Here is a 21306-nt window from a genome sequence, read left to right on the forward strand (position 1 = left end):
ACATCACTTAACCTTTTTTAGAAAATCTTTGTAGCTCCAGGGCACGTTATTTCATAGGAATAACAATCTTTTAGCCTGGATTCAAATCAAGAAAATATATACTTTGGAGCTCTAAGTCCTTTCAGCTCTAGTGAGAAGTTTGGGGACTATGGGAACACTCTCCTTTGCAGGTGAAGGTCTTCTGTGTGCAGCCCATGCCCTGCCCCACTCTGAGCTGGTACAGCAGATCAGAACTTTGGGTAAGAAGGAGAAGAGAAACATCAAAAGGTAAAAGTGACGCATGTGTTGCAATGCTCCATCTCCTCTACCAGCAGTGGTGTGCTGAGGAGCAGATGTGCTCCCTGGGTGAGGTGGAAGAGGCTTGAGTGAGTTTGGACTCATCATCATAAACACCTTGTTAGCATCATTGATCACACTACTGTCTACTGTAGAGCTGCTGTAATGGCCAGAAGGATGATAAATGGTCTTTGCTTCAGCTGGTGGCCACTCATGGGGGTGTAAAGCATGATCATGGTTGACTGCAAACATGTACTCTGTGGGCCATGGCATTGCTCCCATGTTTATTCCTGTGGCATCTGGGAGCTGTGTATTGAACTTCTGTACTCCTGATCAACCTGCTTTAGTCAGGCTTGCTTGAGGAGGGAGGTTGGACTAGACGATCTCAAGAAGTCCCTGCCAATCCCAACAAATCTGTGCTTCTGCATATTGTACACAGGACCAGGGAACTGAATCTGCTTTAAGATACCCAACAAAAATAAACCAGTTACTTTTATCCCCATTGGATTAATCAGACAGCACTCAGAGATGTGCCAGCAAAACTGCTGTGCAGGCCTGGAAAGAAAAACAGTGAAGAGTGCAGGGAGAAGAAGAAAAGGGACTGCTTAAGCCAGGACTTCTGCTTCAAGAAGCATTCATCAATCTATGCTCTGTGGTCATTGCTCTATTGTTTAAATTGAGGTGAGGTAGGTAAACTCATTTGACCACAACACTCAGGGTTTTACCCACTTTCGCAGCATGTAGAGGACAAGCTCAACACTGGACATCACGTGGCCCCCATGACTATGAGGGTGGGAATTTGTGATGCTGGGTAGGAAAGTGCAAAATGTACTGGCCTGTGCCCTGACCTGCAGTTTCATCTCTGGGCTTGAACTTTAGGGAGTTGCCAGGTGAAGGGCAACTGCCCGGAGAGGTAAATGGCATGCAAATGCTTCACACCCCCACTGTGTCAGAGAAATTAGGGACCACATAACTTCTACCAAGAGCAACTGCTCTTACCACAGAATTCTCCGTTTTTATTGTTTTGACTTGTAAGCAATCCTCCATGCTCCTCGTGGTGCTGTTGGCCTCGGGGCTCTCATCTGAAACCTTGCTGCTCTGCTTGGCGCTTGCCTCATTGTCCCCATTTTCCTTGAGTGGAGGTGGTCTGGGGTGAATATCGTTGCGCTGCTTCTTCGTGACGTGGGCATCAGGCCCGTGCACGGTCTTGACGTGTTTCCTGAGGGAACTGGGGTCTGTGTACCGCTTCGTGCAGCCAGGGATTTTACAGACATAGGGTTTCTGTCAATACAAGCAAATCTTGGGTTATATTTAGAACAAATCCAAATATTCCAGGTGCAGTGTATGAGCCAAGAAAATACAATGAGCATAGCATCTGGCAGCAGCAAAATGTGAAGCATCTGTTCCACAGGATTCTGTAAGACTGTGATCTCTAGGATGTGATATATGGGCTGCTGCTGATCCACATAGAGCTGGCCTATCATTTGATGTTGGCTAAACTCCTTGTTTTCAGTTTCTGGATTAAAAGACAGCTAAGAATTCATTAAATACTTTCCTAATACTACTTTCCCATGTATGTATTTGCTTGGGTGGCCACAGGAATGTTTCCTGATTACAGTTAGAGAGGGAGGTGATGTAGGGGACTGGCCATAACACATTTTCCCTGCTAAGGTGGAAGTCTACACTGAGGAAATGTCTGAGACCTTCTGGCTGATGGAATTCCAGTGAAACCAAGATGACTGGATTCACCCTACCCAATCTATCACACTACTCCAGCACCTGTCACCTTGAAATCTGTTATTGTGCAAAACAAACCACAGGCATGCAATGTTTTTTTCAGAAGATAGCACTCCAGTCCCGAATTCATGAATCATTGATTGCCACAGGAAAACAAGACTGAAGCCATGCTTCTGAAAACAGAAGTCAGCAAACAGATACTTTTCTTCTTTCAACTTTTTTTTTAATAGAGTTTCCAATTCCAAAGTGTGTTAGTGCTGCAGTTGTTTGAGCTGGTGCTGCTGTGTTGGAAGCTCTGAATTCATCACAAGTTCCGCTTTCAGTCTCACAGCTACTCTAAGTATTTTTCTGCCAATGCACTAGGATAGATCCATGAAAAAAAAACAGATAGATGTTGTTTGAACGCTACCCAAAATGACCATTCCTATTATTTTTTTTAACTGTTTTGTAATTTCGTCCAGAAGCTTAAGTGAAAAAATACAAAGGACTACATATTCTTTGCAGAAATCCAGCATCATCACAGGAAAAACACTGAAAGCCTGTTTTTCATTCAAAAGCATGCTTCCTGACTGATCTTGGCACATCACTTGAACAAACTAAATCCTCATAACACTCTCCTGAGGTAAATATTTAGTGTATTTTAAAGCTGGGTAAACCAAAATGCAAAATGTAAAATAGCTGGTTTATAAATCTCGTGCAACCTTTTGGACAAGGCATAATAGAAATATTATTGCTGCTGTTAAAAACTAAAGAACAGAACGCCCACCACACATGCTAAAACCCCTCCATTAAGCTGTTCAAAGATTTTTTTATAAAGATCCTTTAAGCCCAATAGGTCTGATTTTTCAGACTCTAGTAATTAGAATAACACAATTGCTGTTGCTTGGACAACAGACAGTCCACCTGACAGGGTACAACCATCTTGTTCATCAGGCCATACTCCTGCATCTGAACTGAGCACAGCTGCTGTTTTGTTGGCATAACTCATTCAACAATTTAGATATCTCAGATGCATCCCTCCTGCTCCCATGCACATACAGCATGATACTCCTTAGAGCAGGGAAACTGGAGAACTCTCCATGCACTCAGTAGAACTGATTTTCTGCAGTTTACCCTTGTATCACTTGAATTAGAGAAAATGTCTCTCTGAGCCTTTGGCTGGCCATGAATTCATGCCAGACTTTTGTGTATGCCCTGGAGAATGGTGACAGGATGAAAGCCCTTTTCTCAGGAGTAACTTTGAAGGTATTCCCTGAAAGGATTCAAATTGTCACTGAAAGTTTAAAATTAAATAGTGCATGTGACATTTCAACAATTAAAGAAAAGCCAGTGTGGCTTGAACTTTAGCATGTTTGGACCAAACACCCACGTCCTGTCACACAATGACAGAGACTAATACAGGGAACCTGGAATTTCCCCCTTAGAGGGGACGTGGGTGACTAACTCTGAAACTGTGGTGCATTCCAAGTAAACACTGCAAGCAGAGGAAAATATTTAGTAGGTAGCTAGGAACCACAATAGAGTTACCAAGGGGTAATGGGAAATATTCACAGCCACAAACTCCTGCTTTGCATCCATGTGGTTTTGTGAACCAAGGTCTCTGTGCAGTTTGTTCACTCACTGGTCGTGGCCACAGCTGGCTGCAGGACCCTCATCTGGGCTTGCTGCCCAATGCAATGAGCTTTGCCATGAGGGATGTCATCTGTTGCAAAGGATCATGTCATAGGTTCCTCAAAAAGAGGATGTCAAATATGTGGCCCATTATATGCAGCATGCGGATCTCCCACAGGTCTTAGGACTTGCCTGTGTTGCATCAAGGAGGGTTGAACATCAGTTCAGGAGTGAGCATGATCACAAAATGTAAGATCATACAGTGCCATGTAGTTCCCATGGTAAGGCACAGCTGGCCTAGTACAGATCTTCCACTAGTGGCTAGTCTGTTTCTGCACCAGAGAAGGCTTTGGCATCTTCCAGTAGAGGCAACAGCAGAGAATAAAATCCCTATCTGTTATCTTAGTCTTTATTTTGTGTTGTTTGGTACAGTTTGTGCCAAGTGTCAGCACATTAGATCAGGGTCCACCATAGAAAAGGAGGTAGATGCTACTCCCCAACAGCCCCACCTTCTTGCACGATGGGAACCCAAAGAAGCAGCCTTTCAAGTGTGTCCAAGTTCTGCTCAGATGATTTGAGGAGTCATCACAGATTCAGTGCAGGTCCTGATCTGAATCACTTGGGAAAATGAACCCGGCAAATAAATGACATTTAATAATATAGCCAAAGCTAAAATTCCACATGTGGGAACATGGGACACCAGCTGGCCCAACAGCAGGGAAGCTCTGGCATGCCTAGGAAGGATCCTGGAAAAGCTCTAGGGATCCAAGCTCAAGCGATGAATGGGCAAGAAGTAGCTCACATACTGCTTCAGTGTGCACAAACTGGGCAGAGTGAGTCTGTATCCAGCAATGAAAGTTATACAAGCAGCCTTGATCCAGCCACATCAGAATCCTTCAGGATAGAAGAAAAATGCAGAATTGATTTAAGGACAAGAAAATTGCTGCAGTAATGTGAATCTTCAGTGGCTTGACTGGCTTATTCAGCTTACAAGAAAAAAGATGGAGAGTGACAACACTGTAGTTTTATGAGGTGGAAATAACAACAATGAAAGGTAAATAGGATCCAGCACTGGAGGAAGGCACAGAAAGCATCCAGGGCTGGAAAACAAGAAATTTCTAACACCTGAAATGTGAGGTTAAACCATGACTGCCTGCCTTTCAGATGAAGAAGCCTTAGAAGAGAGCAAATGATGTTTTAGTCAAACACCAGTTACTGGGAATGCAGGTTGCTGAGCAGATGAGAGTTTGCATGTATTGTTGGTCCCTCCTAGCCTCAGGGTTGGTGTACCCTTAAACCACCCCCAAACTACCCAGTGCCATTGCAGATATGGATTAATTTTAACCTGTGTCCTCCTGGGGAAGTGCCTTGCTGGTGAAGGACAATCCTGATATTTGGATTTACACCCAAACCAATTCAAATAATACTGGGATCCAGGTCATTCATTGGGTCCATCTCAGTATCACACAGCACAGAAGGGCATCCTAGACTTTGAGTCCTTGTTTTTATTCCAACAGAATCTCTAAAACCTACAGAACTTTGGTTATCACTAACTGATATTATGCCAGAGATAGAAATACTCCCAACAAGCCCTTTGTAGACATAGCATCACTTTAAAAAGCTGTCATCTACAGCACTCGTGTTCCATTCTCAATAGTATATATTTAACTGTTGCAAATTAGGCTACAGGCTGAATTCTTCATGGCTGCAAACACTATTAGAACTTTGCAGTGTTGTTTTTCTTCCCTGTCAGCTAATTAGTGGTAATATAAATTTCAATCGTCGGCCGCGGTTGATTGCAACAGACCATCACATGCGTTACAATAAAGGCAATTTCCTCTGGTCCCCAACTACTAATAGTGGGTCTTAATTAGCCAAGGTTAACAAAGCATTGCATTGTGCTCTATCATTGTACATCAAACGATGGAGGGAGTATTATTTCCAGAGAGTCAGGAACCAGGGTAGCTGCTCTACTACTGCAAGTCTGTTCCACACTAATATTAAACACCACATGCACAACTGTACAATCCTATTTGTGCTATTAAAAATTATATATTTGGAAAATGCTTGCTTTAATTTCCAAAGCCGATTAAAAAGTTTGCATACTTTAACATCTGTTTATGATTTCAAACATGGCTTTCATAAATATAAAGCTAATGTGGTCTGGCTCTCCAGCAAAATAAATCCCATTAAAAAATAAGACAAACCTCTCATTACAGTAGGTTTCTTTTTACATGCATCCAGAGTGTAAAGTGTATGTTTATTGTCAGCAAAATTAAAAATAAAAAGCCCTCCATTGAACTGCGGTGAGCTCAGGTTTACCTCATTGGAATGCGTCCTGTTCTGGTGCTTGGCTCTGTCCGAGGCATTGGAAAATGCTTTATTGCAGCCTTCATGTTCACAGACATAGGGTTTTTCTCCAGTGTGGGACCTCAGGTGTGTCTTTAAGTTCTCCAGGCGGGAATAGGCTTTGGAGCAACCCTCAAACTAAAATAAAAATGCAAGAGGAGTGATTAATTAACCAGAAAAATTTGATTTCCCCCCTGCCTAAACTCTTCTCATCTGTTTCTCATTCTTTCTTTTTTTTTTTTTTTTCCTTCCCCTTAAAGGGCTTGTGTTTCAGGGAACAACATCCACTTTGTTGGGAGAATTCGCTTCCCTAGGCAGGCTGAGAGTTTCAACAGTGAATCATATTTAAGGTGCTGTTCCTTGTTGGGTACCCACCTGACATTTCAACAAGAGACTCTTTCTCCAGTGGGGCTGAACATCCTTCCAATCCTCCCAGGGCTCTCTTGGCCCCTCCTGCCATCCCTCTGCAGCTAACACACTCAGAAACGGAGGCCCTCTCCTTCCCACCCAGAGAACTGATGGCTTCTTGACAGTTTGACCAGCCTTGCAACTTCACTAGCATCAACACTGGAAAGACCAGACCGTTTCCCTAACACACAAGCAGTAATCTAGCAAGCTTTGAAGTTTCCCAAATTACAGCTTGGGTCTACTCTCAGAGGATGCTGTGGTCAGGCCGTCTGACATTAGCAGTTTAAAAAACAAGACTCTCAATCTTGAAGACAGATGGATTTTTGGATGACAAAACAGGCCAGGAACCTTCCTCCTGGAAGGAAACCAGCTGCCCACACAACGAGAGGGAGCAGCTCAGGAGACATAGTGAGGCTTTGGGTGATGTAAGTCCTGCCACCCTCCACTCTGGCTGGGCTGGAGGCTTCTCCATGCACCTGCCCTGTTTGCAGAATGGGAGGATTTCACCTCAAACCAAGGAGGGCATCTTAAAAGTTCTTTGACAGAACAAGTGGGAACTTACAAACACTGGAAGAGGTTTTAAGAAATGCAAGGCTGCCTTCCAAATTCTAGCTAAATGTTGCACTTGCTGTTCTGCTGGGAGTGTTGAAAAATATACACTGCACTTCCTATGCAAACACTTTGAAACATACTTTAAATTTCTAGAAGCTGTCCCTCTTGATGCAATGCATGCAAGCCATAAGGTCGTGCATTTTAGTCAGATCACTCAAACATGTCTACAAGTTTGATCCAGATGTGACAAGACTTCACACTGCTATATTCGAGTTTTGGCCAGTGAAGAAACTGGCATCAGAGCAAGACAGGTCATGCCACAGCTCAGTGTCTGATTTCCCTGTTGGCAGTTGAGTTGCCCTACATATCCAGAGGTCTGGCCCTTTTGAGCAGAGGCCAAAAGCAGCTACATGCAATAGCAATGGTCCCTGTCTCCTTGTGCTTCACAGGCACGGGACTTGCACTGCTAAGGAGTGAGGCAAACATGCAGTCCATGAAACTCATGAAGCACGTAGGCACAGGTTTACCCCTCATAACTTTGTTTTGCTGGAAAAGACTTCCAGGGTTACTGAAGCTTCCTTTTAAGGTCTAGGATGTGGATGGTGGACATAATGCAAACTTGCTCTGCCCTCTTGAGATACCCAGATTTCTTCAAGGACAGTAGGAGCATCCTGCAAGAGCTGATTCCTTCCACAGCTGGTTGGGGTGGGATTAATCCAGTTTCCCTTCCCCAGATGACTTTCATTAGTCCATTTGGCCCATAGAGGAAGGCGCAACTTTGAGGTAGCACAGTATATCCTTTTCTTCTCCTGTCCTGTGCAAATAGTCCTTTACAACTCAAGTCACTTATGGTTATTGAAATACATAATTCCATTTGCTGGAAAACAAAGGGAACTCAGCACGAGGCAACTCATGTGTCCATTCTGGTTTTGCTGGATACTGACACAAAAATGCAGTCATTAAGAGGCCACATTTTCAAATAAGAACTTCTCAGCAAAGCAGCCTGTGCATGTTCAAAGCAGTTGTTCCCTCTCTTACGCATGGATTTGATTATGTCAGTGGGAGTTCTGGCTGTCATCTGTTGAAATAATCCTTGATCAAATCCAAGGCTGAGATTAGGTTCATCTGTAGCTTTATGTACACCACAAACTTCTCATCTGAAACAAATGGCGCTTTGAAAAATCACTCAAAGGCTTGGACAAGAAATGCTCTGCCAAAGAAGGGCACTGCTTCCAGAGCTGCTGTGTATCCCGGGCAGTTGGAAACCAGTGATACCCCACTTCAGGGAGAGTTGCGGCAACATATCTCACATGGAGAGACTGCAGTTCTCCAGCGGGCAGAGGATGACTTGAGAGTTGAACTCGTGCAACCTTGCCATTGCTCCAGTATGACACAACCGAGGCTTGAAAGAGAGGCGCGTGCAGCAGTGCATTTTTCTTCTCCATTATAGCATTGAAGAGGATGCAATCCCTGCTTCTTTTTGTTTTCTGAGTACCTTTACCTGCAAGGGCAGGGCCTGCCTTTCCCTTGTTGCTTTCTTTGTAGCACACTGGTGATGAATATTCCTTGATACTTTTAAGGAAGATTAGTAAAGTGCTAGAACTGGGCAAAGTACTTTAGAAGATTTAAACAAAGGACGTGGCCCGATGCCCCAGGGAGCTTACGCTCTAAATTAAATGATTTCAGGGCTAGAAGATTGATAAAGCAGCTGTACAGCAAGCAAATCATACATATCCTAATATTTGTAAGCAGGAGCTGAGGCAGAGCCAGGGAGGAACAGGTCTGGACTAATGGAGCAGAAGAGGAGGAATATATGGGAGGAGGGAACAGACATCTGCCAAGCAGAAAAAAAAAACTCATCCCCAACACTCTGGGGAGAGGAAAGACATAATGCTGACAGTGGAGGAGGTATGAAAAACTGGCAGGAGGAGAAGTCAGGGAGCAGAAGGTATCAAAAGACGGGTGGACCTTGGGGAGGAAAAGGGGCTGAAGCCTGTGTGGAAATAGATGGCTTCTCAGGCTGGAAGGAGGCTTTTGTGCAGTCGGGTATGTGGGTGAGGGAAACTTGCAGCCCACAGCGGTGGTACTGGGTGATGCCAACTTAGATGCAACCAGGTTTAGGTGGTTCCCCACAGTATGGGGTTTCTGGATTTCCTTCTTGGATGTAAACAACTACAGTAGCTGTTTTTCCACCTCAAGTGACTTGTCCTGGGTCACCTTGGATCTTTGTGGTAGAGCTGAACTCAGTTTCAGTTATTCAAAATAACTGAACTCAGTTATTTTGCCCAATAACACCTCAAACATGCTCCTTGACCACTTGCCCTGTCCACAGGGTGTAACCTACAAGTAGCTCTAACTCGGACACAGGGAGCTGGACTGGTCCTGAACTGGGTGCTGGCAGGTACCCTGGGAGAGCCCTTCTTGAAACCATGACTGTGTATGCACACGTTTGTGTGACCACTGAAGTCCCGTGTCTCACTTGCCAAGCCGAGATGCACCGTGCAGCCCTGCCAGCTCACCGTGCACTTGTGTGGTTTCTCTCCGGTGTGCCTTCGCATATGCACCACCAGCATGTACTGAGCCTTGAACGGCTTCTGTTCCCGTGTGCAGTCCTGCCAGCGGCAGACAAACTCCTTCTTCTCCCCGTGGATGTGATCATTGTTGATGTGCTGGTAGGAGAGAAGGGAGAATTGGGTCACTCCTGGAAGAGCTGATACCAGCAAAGCATGCACGACGCTCTGAAAGCCATCTGTTCCCTCCCCAGTGCTTGTGGCCAGGCGTTGCACCTGGGTCCCAGGTGCACAGATAACACCAGGAACGTGCAGGGACACCGGAGCCAGCGCTGTGGTCTGGTGTGTCCTGCAGGAGAAGGTGCGCAACACCCAGCGCACTCGGTGCAAACAATTAGAAATGGGACATTTGCCCTATGTGCTGCAAAAACAATGGGGACCCACAGTGCCCGGGAGAGAGGACCCCTCTCAATGTCTCCCAGGCTGCCTGATGCCACTGTTGGAGAGGATGAAAGAGTAATTTTTATCTCTGCTGAACCCTCCTGTGCTACATTTTCACAGCCAGGACCCTTTCCTGGGACACCGCTGGAGGACGGGGAGAGGAGACAAGCCTGCCTGCACTCCAGCTAGCCAAGACATCCGACTGCTGTCCAGGGCTGGCAGCTGTGGGAGGTGACAGCATCTGCCAGCTATGCGCCAAGGAAGGCTCCTCGGCCTCAATTACTGCTAATCACTTAGGTCCCTGAAATCCTGCAGCAGGTTATTGAAAAGACAGATCAGAAAGGTGCCTTCTTCCACCATGGGAGGAAGACGAGGGTTGCTTTTTCCCAGACTGGGGCAGATGAAGCCCTGCCAAAAATAAACAGAGCTGTAGACCAGCCTGTCGGCAGCGCTGTTCCTGTGGTGGCCTTGTCTCTCTGAATGGGGTCTCACTGCCAAAAAGAATGCCTGTCCTTGCTCCTGTGTTTTCAGCAGACATTCACTGACAGGAAATCCTAAAATAAACCACTTTTGGTTTGGGTTTTGTTTTTTTACGCTGAGATTTTTTTCCAGCCCCTGCCTTTGTGCTCCCGGCCAAGGCCAGACAGACATGGTGCAGCTCAGGATAAGACTTTCTAGGGGCAATGGGGCACCACAAGGACACAAAACACATGTTAAAGCAGAGTTATCAGCCTTCATGGTCCCAGCTGAATCCAGTCCTGGCATTTTATGTGCTGCGCCCAATCATGGGGACAGAGACCTGCTACTTGGTGCACCAAGTCTACCCAGGGGCAAGAGGAGGTGCCTGGAGCTCAGCTGATGCCTCAGGAACCACTGTTAAAAACTGAGAGCCAAAGCTGCATGCCAGGAGGGTCTGGGAAGGCTGGCTTTGGGAGAGTATTTGGATGGGTTTGAAGCTCAGCTGCCTACAATTCTGGTTTTATGATATGGCATCGGTGGGAGATTTTAGCTTCAGATGGTTGAAATCTGGTGAACCCCCCAGGAGACCCATAGACGTGCTAAACCACATACTGACCAGACTGGAAAGATATGTTTCCTGGTTCTGTTTTGCATGGGAGTCTGACTTGCAGCCAAGATTATGCCTGGCAGTCCTAGGAGTAGGAGAGTGCACAGGGCCACCTGTTCAGTCCTGCTTGGGCCAGAGGAAGACATTTTTGGGATGGGACTGTAGCCACTCTTCAAGCTTATTAACTCCTTGTTTGGACAACATCTGCTGCCCATCACACAGTTGAGGAGCAGTTGCACAACTCACCACACTTCAGCTACAGCTCCACAGCCCCATCAAACCCTCACCTGGCCTGAGGCTTTGCTTGGGCTTCTCTCAAATTGTGAGCATGACCTTCAAGACTGGGAGCAACAGTGGTGCTTGCAAAAATAAGTCCTCACTCCACTGCTCCCCATTATCATCCACTCCTCTCACAAGTACGTTTTCCACTATGTGTGGGGAACAGACCCTGCATGCCCAGGTACTTTGCTCTGCACACAAACTAGAGTTTTTCCACACATGGTGGGATGCCACCTTCTCAGAAGTTGGCCCAAAACATCTGTATTTCATTTAAATGTGTATTTTGGGCATCTCAAATCCACAACTCCATGTTGTTAGTAATCATAGTACAGAGGCCTGTGTTTTTGTAAGGTTCCAAATTTAGGAAAATCTTGCACATTCCATCAAATATTTTTCTTTGGGTTTTTTCTGGAAATAAATCGTGCTGAGCTGCCTGGCTCTGCCTTGCACTTTGCTTTGGGCAGAGTTGAAGAGTTTTTCTTACATCTGAGAGGGAAACACACAAATACTGCCAGACAAATGTGAGCCCAGCCCATCCAGCAGCACTCCTGTGGTTTAACCCCAGAAAAGCAATGCCCTGTGGCATGCAACGTGCAATCCATTAAGCACCTTATTGCTCATTTGGCCGTGGAAACCATTTCCAAATCTGTCTGTACTCAAGGACTTGCTGCACTGAACCAGTGACTTCTGGCAGAGGCGAGCAGGTGCTAGTCTTGGATGGAAGAAGAGGACATACCCAAAATTATCATGTAGAGTGTGGTCCCTCTGGGCTAAGATAACGTTTGCATGCAGAGCCTGGGAAATGAAGACTGACGCCTACTTGGTGGCGTCTAAACATGACTAAAATGAAGATATATGAAAAGGGTGAGAGCAGACATGAGCCCTCAGGAAGAGGGTTACATGTGAGTTGCACATGGGTGGCCCCTGGCAGGCTTGAAGCCCAGCTGAGGTAGGCAGCAAAAGGCTGGAGGGAAAGGAGAAGACAGCGGGTACTGTTGCAAAATTTGCTCAATCCAACATTTTGCTGCAAGCAGCAGGGTTGCTGGTGCTGGTGAATTCCCAGCAGCTCTTGGCTGGCTTCAAACAAATAGAGCTTACACCACAGACCCAAAATGAGGACGGGGAGGATGCTGGGCTGGGGGCAGGATGGGACTCAGACACAGATCATGTCTGATTTCACAGGCACTCACCCTGAGTTTGAGGGATTTCTTGACCCCAGAAGCCAAAGGAAACCAAATGGTGGATTCCCAGGTGAAGCAAAGCACACAAAAAGATCTTGGACTCAATTACAACTGAAAATCTGATTAATGACTTGATTTGGGGATCCTTCAGAGAACAGTTTTGACACTGGTTTGGGGACATCACTGTGACTACAGAAACCCTGTTACACAATTTTTAAAAAATCAATCCACTTTTTATATTCCGGACCCTGAAGGAGACCCTGGAGCATGTCTCCAGACTCTGGAAGTGCTCTGTTAATGTGGGAGAGACGAGCTGAGACACTCAACAGCCTCTAAGTGATGCGGCCCCACAGCTCATGTCACAGCAGCATATAAGGCTTTCACGGCCTGGACAAGGACTAAGGACAGTACGGACAATCCCTGACCCATAGCTGGTGCAGGTGTGTGGGGAGACTCAGTGAATATGGCCAGAAAAGAGGGAAGGGCTCAGGCCCCTTCCCCATTTACTGGGCAGGTCCTCTATGCAGAGCCTTCTGTCAGTGCACAAGGGAGACCAAAACTGCAGCCTCAGCAGCTAAGAATCAAATAATCTATGAGAGGCTTGTTGCAGCTAAACTCCTTGGGGAGCAGCGACCTGCTTTGGCAGTGTTTACACACTGTGTCTCTGATTTGCACCTTTAGTAGCTCCCAGAGTGAGCTCTGGCTGTACAGCAGCTAGTGATAAAAAATGAGGACAAGTGCACAGAAACTCAAATTTATTGCTGGGGTTTCCTCCCAACCATTACTCACATGGACGAGCTGCTCTTGAGTGTCATATTCCTTTGTGCACCCTTCCCAGTGACAGTTCGTCTCATAAATAACCTCAGGCTCCTGTTTGCATTCATCCTTATCTAGGTCTTCTTTCAGGTCTGTCAGATGCTCCTGCAACACACAACGGTGCATTGTATAAGGTGAACTTCTTTCGTCTGAATTCCTCCATCACTCATAGATTACAAGGCAGGCATCAACTGATCCCAAAACTGTGCTCATTGTGGCAACATAACATCCTTGATTACTGTGAAATAATGAGTTACAGAGTTTTGGTAGAAATAGATCAGAGTTAATGACAAGATACGAAACACCCTGAAGCCACGATTGCAGTGGTGCCTGGCTCCAGCCAGGTTGTGGGCAGTCCCAGGAAAGGCTGGAGAAAGGAAAATGCTGGCTTTTGACGTTTGGTTTCATCCTTTGTTGGAGTAAAACTTCTGATGTGGGGGGAGTGGGGAAAAACGAGCATGAAGAAACCACAGAGCAGTCAGAGTCTAGTGGTTACCACACTCTCCTGACACGGACTGGGGAGCTGGGTTCCTGTTTTCTGCATCTTTCCATAAATGTGAAAATTATGCCTAACGCCTACCCAAAGATTTATGTCTGCTTGGTGCTCCACAGGGACAAAGTGGTGAGCCCCCAAAGCACCCCTCTGAGATCAGCAAATTTGTGAAGCTTGAGCAAAACCCTGTGATGAGTGGGTTGCAGAGCAGGGTTCCAGCAGCTCTGGACTCATAAATGAGTTAGTTTAATGCTGGGCACACTGTGAGCTTTCTCCTTAACTTCTCTGTCTAGCCAGCTCCTCAGTGCTAAATGAAGCACGGAAGATTTTTTAATGGCTGCTATGAGGATTAAAGCATTGACACCTACACAATACTGTAACATACAACATAATTAGTATGAACCGGAGGTAAGGACAACTTTCGGATCTGTGTGCATCAGACACTTGCACTACAGGCAAGGAAATCAGCAGCCAATACTGGCTTGGGAATTTGGCAATACAAAACCCTGCAGGTTTTGACCCCCTAGGGCCTCTTCCAACCAAAATGATTAAATGATTCTATGATTCTAATATTCTATGATTCCTTTTCCTCCCAGATACTACCACTGCCCAGAACAGAGCATCCCGCCTCCAGGGCAGCTTTAGACAGAAGTGTCTGGGGTGACTGACCACATCAGACACTCTTCCTCATGATCTGGTGCTCTAGTTGGCCCCATAAGTGTATAGACACAGCCAGACTCATCTCAGACTGCCTCTGACCTGCCCAGTTGGACCTATCTGTCTGTCATCTCCTTCCTCGACAACACCTTCCCAATGCCTACTGAGGGGCTGCAGTGACTTAATGCATTACATGGCTTGGAAAGTGAGATGTACTGTACAAAAGTTCAAAAATTTTCATCAACTAGCTCATGACATATGTGCTAATGGTGACTTTGCAATTCAAAAGTTTAGATATGGAGACAAAGAGATTTGTTTTAATTAGCTCTTAATTAAAAAAAAATATTGTCAGGTGGCTCTTTGGATGAGAAACTGTAGTAATTTACAGAAAGACTTCTGGAGATTCAAACTATATCAGAACCCAGAACAATAGTCTGAGAAAGTTCAAACAGCAGCTTCTTTTTCCTGTAATTCCTATTTGGTTGAGCTGTGAACATTATTTTTGTTGAAACATTTCTCTCCATGCAAAGTGCGGTCTCTGGAAAAGTGAAATTTTCTACTAAAAATTTTATTTTGCCAAACTGTTTATACTTTTTGCTGGAAAAATGGAATTGAAACTATTTTAATTTGTTTAAGCAGATTGACTTGTTTCACTTCTGGCTAATTCAACACTAATCTGAATCTGTACTGGAGCTATTATAGTATCATAAGAGCAAAGTAACTTAGGTCTCTCATGCCTGGCGCTCCACTGTGTCCCACAAATCTTGCTTGGATTGTGTTTTTTATAGCACAAGTGATCATGGGCGATACTGTCTGGCCAAGGATTTTAAACACCCAAACCACAACTCACATGAAGTGTTTCCAGTACATCATTTCCAAAACAAAACACACACATACATGCTTTTTTTTTGTGGGGCGATGAGCTTCATACTCTACAAAAAATGTATCAGTCAATAAGTAACTGACTGTAACTCAACATTTCAGCACAGTCTCCTGCAGAACAGTATCCCCAAATTTAACAAGTTGCTGTTGCTTAGACCAGCTGGTGAGGAGACAGCTACTATGTTCAGTTGTTTAACCTGTCTCTTACAAGGTACTTTCCAGTAATATCCCAATCAATACTGAAATCCTGCAAGGCGTGAAGCCTACATTTCCATTCGAGTATTACTTCACAGATCTTCTCATTAGGAACTATTAGATGACCAGCGTGCATTTTTCTTCCCTTAATTTACCAAACCTCCTTGCACCATTCTAAACTACTGCCCCACTTCTTTCAGTGCTTATTTCACATGAGATCCAATGGATGAAACCCTGGGGCAGGGCTGCAGGGGGGAGCCAGGCTGATGCTACCCAAGCCCTCTCTGCAGTTGCGCGCACACCTCTTCATGTCGGAGCAGAGAAAAGGAAGGATGACAGCCACCGAGAAAGGAGCTGTCGGTCACACAACTCCTCTGCTACAGATGCTTTGAGAAAGCAGGTGATAGCTGTGAAATATTTTTTCATTTGCTGCAAGAAATCAACACGTGGCCCTATTAGCCTGGGTGGCGACCAGATTGGTTTTTCAGGGCATGTGCTTTTGCAGAGGCGTGTATATGTACTTCTAAACTCAAAGCTCCAGAGAGGTGCCTCTTTGCCCTAATCGTGCTGACTACAGCATGTTTATCTTTCCCTGATATGCTATCTTCATCAATTTTACCAGCCCCCTGATGACTGCACATGTTGCTGTCCCCATGCATCATGCTGAGACCTGCTCCTGAACCAGGGCAGAAGGAGAAATTTGTCATCAACTCTTCCATTCGCTTGACAATAACGCGGCCTAATATTTCATGAAAATGAAGTGCCCACAGCACTCTTGATAGTTTACAGTTGTGATAAAGGACGGTCAGATGGATACTGTCAGCCATTAAACAGTTTGCAATCACAGAGCTCTGGAAAGAAAGCAAAGGCCTTCGGGCCCTTCCTGGTGTCAAATGTTGTGTTACCAGTGTAAAGGATGTTTCTAGGAGCAACTTCTTGTTGAATCAAGAAGTCATCCTTTTTTGCAAGCTTTCTACCTACATGCAAGATTCCCTCAAAATCTATGTTTGCTCTGAGACACTAATGCTACTTGCTTTGCAGCACAGAAAGCTCAGACATCATTTTTAAATTATCACGTTTGAAACATTCCCTTCCTCCCTCCTTTTTTTTTCCTTTTCTCTGTTTTCTATCCAAACACAACAACGGCAAGCTGAATCCCAAGCACCCAACGAATGCTTCACTCACCCACTGCAGTTTTGCCCTGTACTTTTGTACCTTGCTGGGCTTCATGCCCTAGGAAACACCCGCCTGCCTGGCAGACTCTGATGCCTTGCTGCAGAAAAGGTGCCAAGAGTAATGTTCTCAAAGACAGCGAGACCCAGCAGCTCACTACCTCAGCCCCACAACGTCTCCCACCAGGAAGGTTACCTGTGTGGTTGGGGAGGCTGGGGGCAAGCCCTCGACTTCAGTCTTGACTTTGCTGCGCTTGTTAATGACTGGATTGACTGTGCTGCTGACGGCCGACTCGCTGTTCTGCTTGCTCTAGGAAAGAAAACCAGGCAATACATGGCACCGGGATTTGGGATGAAACATAGACTGTAGCCCACCTCCTCATTACAAATTAACTTAAAAATCAGTCAAAGCTGAACTTCAGGAGTGGCCAGGGACAACAGAGTATTGGCCTGCTGGTCTGGGTTTCACATGAAAATGATTAGCCCATGTGGGTTTGTGCAAGGCAGAGAGATGGAAGAGACAAGGGCAGCATTAGCTTCTGCAGGCTTGGCCTCGCAGCTGCTGCTCCATTTCAGAGCAATCCGGTCCCTGTCAAAGCCATCAAAACCTTATGCAACCAACGCCCAAGCCACGATTTTATTTCTCAATGCGATGAAATGATTTGTTGAGAAAATGAATTCCTGGGAGGAGCGGGGTGCTCTGATTACGTGCAAGGGCTCTGGCATGCTGGGTTCATGAAAGGCTATGTGTATATTTTGCTAAGCTCTTAAAAAATGAGAACAACTTCAGGAGAAAAAAACATCCCATTGTATGTGCATAAAATTGGAACATTAACATTTTAAATACACTCTTGCTAATTGCTCAAGATTGGCCTGCAAGTTATTAAACAGGGGCATAACTCCTGCCGGTCACATTATTTTGGTAGCCAGTTTGTAAGAAGAAAACAAAACTAATCAATCAAATAACCTTCAATAACAAACAGAATATGCAGCACAGCAGCCATGAGAAACCCTAAAACAATAAACCAGTCTGAAAAGTTCAGTATGATACAACTAAAACAACAATTTGAAATTGATGTGAAATGAGGTAAAATAAGTCTTTCGGGAGAAAAGCGACTGCAATTTAAACTTCCAAAGCATGAAAATGGGAAGTAAAATTGATTAAAAATGTGCTAGACGTATTCACTAACTCTGTGCCTGTGGAGGGCTTATACATACATACATGTGTCTGTGTGAACTCACAGGTATTTGCGAGGATGCATTTGAGGTGTGGGATTTCATACACCTCATAGCATTCCTAGTTTTCAAAATCTGACCCGTGCTTTTGTGAACTTTAACAGTAAAACTCAACAGCAGGGATAGCCTGAGAAAGCAAGCTACTGGAAAAGAAGGAGCAATAAGTAAAATGGCTGGAGGTCCTAGGAAACATGCACTTATTTGGTAAAGAGGAAAGGAATAAGGTGTTTTAAGACCATCAGCATGGTTCATGTCAGTAAAAAAAGGAAGGAAGGATTGGTAAAGGAACTGATGAAGCTTGGTTCACAGTGCTTGGGTGCTTATCTGGCAAAACACTGCAGCATGTGCTGAATTCCCTTGATTTCAATAGCACATAACACATGTCCAAGGAGATTGGCTGCCTGAGATGACCCTACATATCATCTTCAATGCTTTGATGGATCAAGGCCTTTGGTTCCTGCATGGGTGTGTGTCAAGGAAGGGAGGTAGGTGCCAAATTTGGCTGTGACTAATTCAGAAATGCTTTGCCAGGAGGAAGAAAAAGCAACATAAAGGGAGTATGTGAGGAAAAGGAGAGTGGGTAAAACTCCCACAGCCATCGTAAGGGCAGCGTTCATCCCACAGAGAATGTGCCTCCATTTTCCAATGTGCCATGTATGGAGAGAGCCAGGATGGCCATCCCTACCTGGCTGGAGTCAGAGATGCAGTTGCTGTTGTTGCTGATCTGTGCTGGTGATGGGTTGACAGAGATGACTGCCATGTGCTGACGTGGAGGGAAAGTTGGGGATGGCTGGATCAGGGGAGGAGTGTGTCCAAAGGCTGAGCTCAGGCCCCTCTGTTGGGTCAGGATCTGCTGGTACGTCACGGGGTTAATGGGGTGAGGGAAGCTGAATGCTGGACTGCAGCAAAAGAAGGAGGAAAAATGAGGAGGAGTTATTTTAAACAATATTTATCACATTTGCCAGAGACCGATTCAAGTTTGGCTTCCTGCATGCTCCAGGGGACAGGCTGCGATGTCCCAACTAGATGCCTTCAAAGCCGTGATAATCCCGACAGCCTGCTTTACTTCAAAGACGGGATTTGTCTTGTGTATGCCTCAGCAAACTTATGAATCATTTTGACCCATGTATCAGACTGATTGTAATTTCTTTGTTTCCTATGCTTAAAGCAGCCAAAGCCCTTGGTAGGGAGTACAGAAGAGGATGGGACTGGAACACATCTGGTTTTGCAGCCCCTGAGGCTCCTGCGTTTTCCCAGGCAGACCTGTTCTGCAGACTCGCAACCTTGGGGTTATGCTACCCTGGATTTAAAAAACAAGCATCATCTGGCTTACCTGGCACAGATCACAGCGGGGATGAATAACTATCCATTTAACATAGTCCAAAACCATGCAATTTACTCTGCATTCAGGTGAGGGGAGTGCTGGCTCAGGGGACTGCTGAAGTGTGTCACCCTTCATATGTAGGTCACTGGTCCAGCTCTGATCTAGGTCGGCAGTGACCAGAAACTGCACCAGCTCCTGGCTGCTTGTGCCCTCACTGGGGACAGCAGGTCCAAGCCAGGATTCAGCAGCTGACAGCATTAAAAAGGAAGCTTTGCTTCTAACAAGAAGGGGTGAGTCCCCTTGGCAGAGGTGGAGAAGTATAGGAGATGCTCTGCTCCCTGTACTCTAGGCGAGTGGTGTACAAACCATGGACTCTCAGCCTAAAAATCAATTATTTGCCACCTTTAAGAGGTGGCCATCCTGAACCTTTACCCTCATGGTATTTTCTCTCACATCACTAAAACTGCCCATGGTATGAGTGCTCAGAGAACTGGGCCATAATTAGCATGCTTCATTTCAAATTTTGCTTTTAGAGAAAATACTTATTGCTGGTGAGCATACAATTAATATTTCTGTTCCAAACCAGTTAATGACAACTTGTTCAAAAGAATAAAGTGCAAAAATCACTACAGTGTAAAAGAGCTCTGGCAGTTAAATACACGCTGCAGCAAATGAGGTGTGATGGCAGGCTGCTGCACAGCTTTCTTATCTTACAGCAAAGTCCAAAAATGAATTTCTGAAGGGCTACTTGGATCTGGGTTTGAGCGGGTGAGAAAGGATTTCATTCCTGCCACTAAGACATTGTTAAAATAATAACAAAAAAGTATTTTCACCTCAAATTGCTGACAGATATCCTGTTATATATGTAACCCATTTTACAGTTCCTGGCATTCAAGATACACCTTTAAAACACTGAGAAAAGTTTTAAATTCTGTATTATTACTTGATTATTCCCTTGGAGGCCAACAACTGACCATTGGGTCAGATTCTGCACTCTATGGACTTGCTGAATATACCAGATGCTACCCTGAAAAGCTTAAAATCTGAGTATGAGATGCTATATGTGTGCCCAGTTAAAGACAATAGGTGACAAGACTGGAAACATATGATTATCGGACAAGAAGTTGCTATTTGTTTAAGTTATTATTATATTTGATTCTACAGTCAATTTCTAAATGGTGCTGCCAGATAAAGTAACTGATAAAATTAATGTTACATAGCAATGTCTCTGTTTTCCCCTACAAACTTTAGGAGTGCATGATCTTTACAAACCCTTGCTTTGCAAAATCAGTGTTAATTAGAGCTAACATTTTTAACAGTTAAGTAATAAAAAGAATAATAACATTGTGAAACTTGGGTGAAGCAATCACAGCAGGAATTGACAACAGTGAGCTATTTAATGTAAGTGCTTTTTAATTAAGGTTTGAGCAAAACTTTACTCAAGGGCTTAGATTTGTTTTAAATATGTTTTTAGAATTAGGCTCTTAAATCCAGCCAGGCAACATTTTTTTTAAGGATGTAGACTAATAATTTGTAGAATACTTTGGGGCAATCTCTTAAATCAGAGGGTTTCTTAATCAGTCCAACTGCTTACAACGAGCATTTTTTAGACTAATTTATTCTCTGTTTCTGCTTGCACAGAGGCATGATCATACTGTAATTACTGGAAATCTGGTAACCGATAATCCCTACCCAGTACCCTTACACATGCAAAACCAGATGGGGTCTTTGATTTAATACACTGCGCAGCCCCAATACACAAAAGCAGAACTTGTGAGAAAGGGAAGGTCTCCCTTGCTGGAGGGTCACCCCTCCTTTTGGGGGGATGGATACACAGCTGAGCAGAGCCTGTCGCAGAGCTTTACCTGATTGTCCCTGCAGATAAATGCCCATAGGAGCCACTCGCTGCTGAACTGCTTCTGGAGTTGTTGATATATGCCACGAGAGAGTTGGGGGAAGTCCTGATCATCGTCTGGAGATCAATGCTGGCATCCGACAGCGGGGAGATAGACAGGGCTCGTTTTCGGCTTAATCTTGGAGTCACCCGCGGGCTTGAGAACCGGGACACTGTAGGAAAGAGACTTTGTCAGACAAAACCAGTGGGCTGCTCCCTGCCCGCAG

At 45.0% G+C, this 21306-nt stretch overlaps 1 protein-coding gene across 9 annotated transcripts in view; it reads right to left on the reverse strand.

Moving 5' to 3' along the window:
- GLI2 (GLI family zinc finger 2) overlaps positions 1-21306 on the reverse strand; it is a 194799-nt gene that overhangs the window by 8201 nt on the left and 165292 nt on the right. For 7 of the 9 annotated variants that reach the window (XM_065070602.1, XM_065070607.1, XM_065070603.1 and 4 more), the window contains 7 exons: positions 21051-21252; positions 18547-18760; positions 16822-16935; positions 13200-13331; positions 9453-9602; positions 5947-6111; positions 1276-1557 (listed from right to left, as the gene is read on the reverse strand). In XM_065070602.1, coding sequence (XP_064926674.1) covers positions 1276-1557; positions 5947-6111; positions 9453-9602; positions 13200-13331; positions 16822-16935; positions 18547-18760; positions 21051-21252 — 1259 coding nt within the window. The remainder of the gene's footprint in view (positions 1-1275; positions 1558-5946; positions 6112-9452; positions 9603-13199; positions 13332-16821; positions 16936-18546; positions 18761-21050; positions 21253-21306) is intronic. The other 2 variants (XM_065070605.1, XM_065070609.1) reach the window with 1 other exon arrangement.

This window comes from Columba livia, chromosome 7, assembly GCF_036013475.1.
Source record: "Columba livia isolate bColLiv1 breed racing homer chromosome 7, bColLiv1.pat.W.v2, whole genome shotgun sequence".
Taxonomy (NCBI): Eukaryota; Metazoa; Chordata; class Aves; order Columbiformes; family Columbidae; genus Columba; species Columba livia.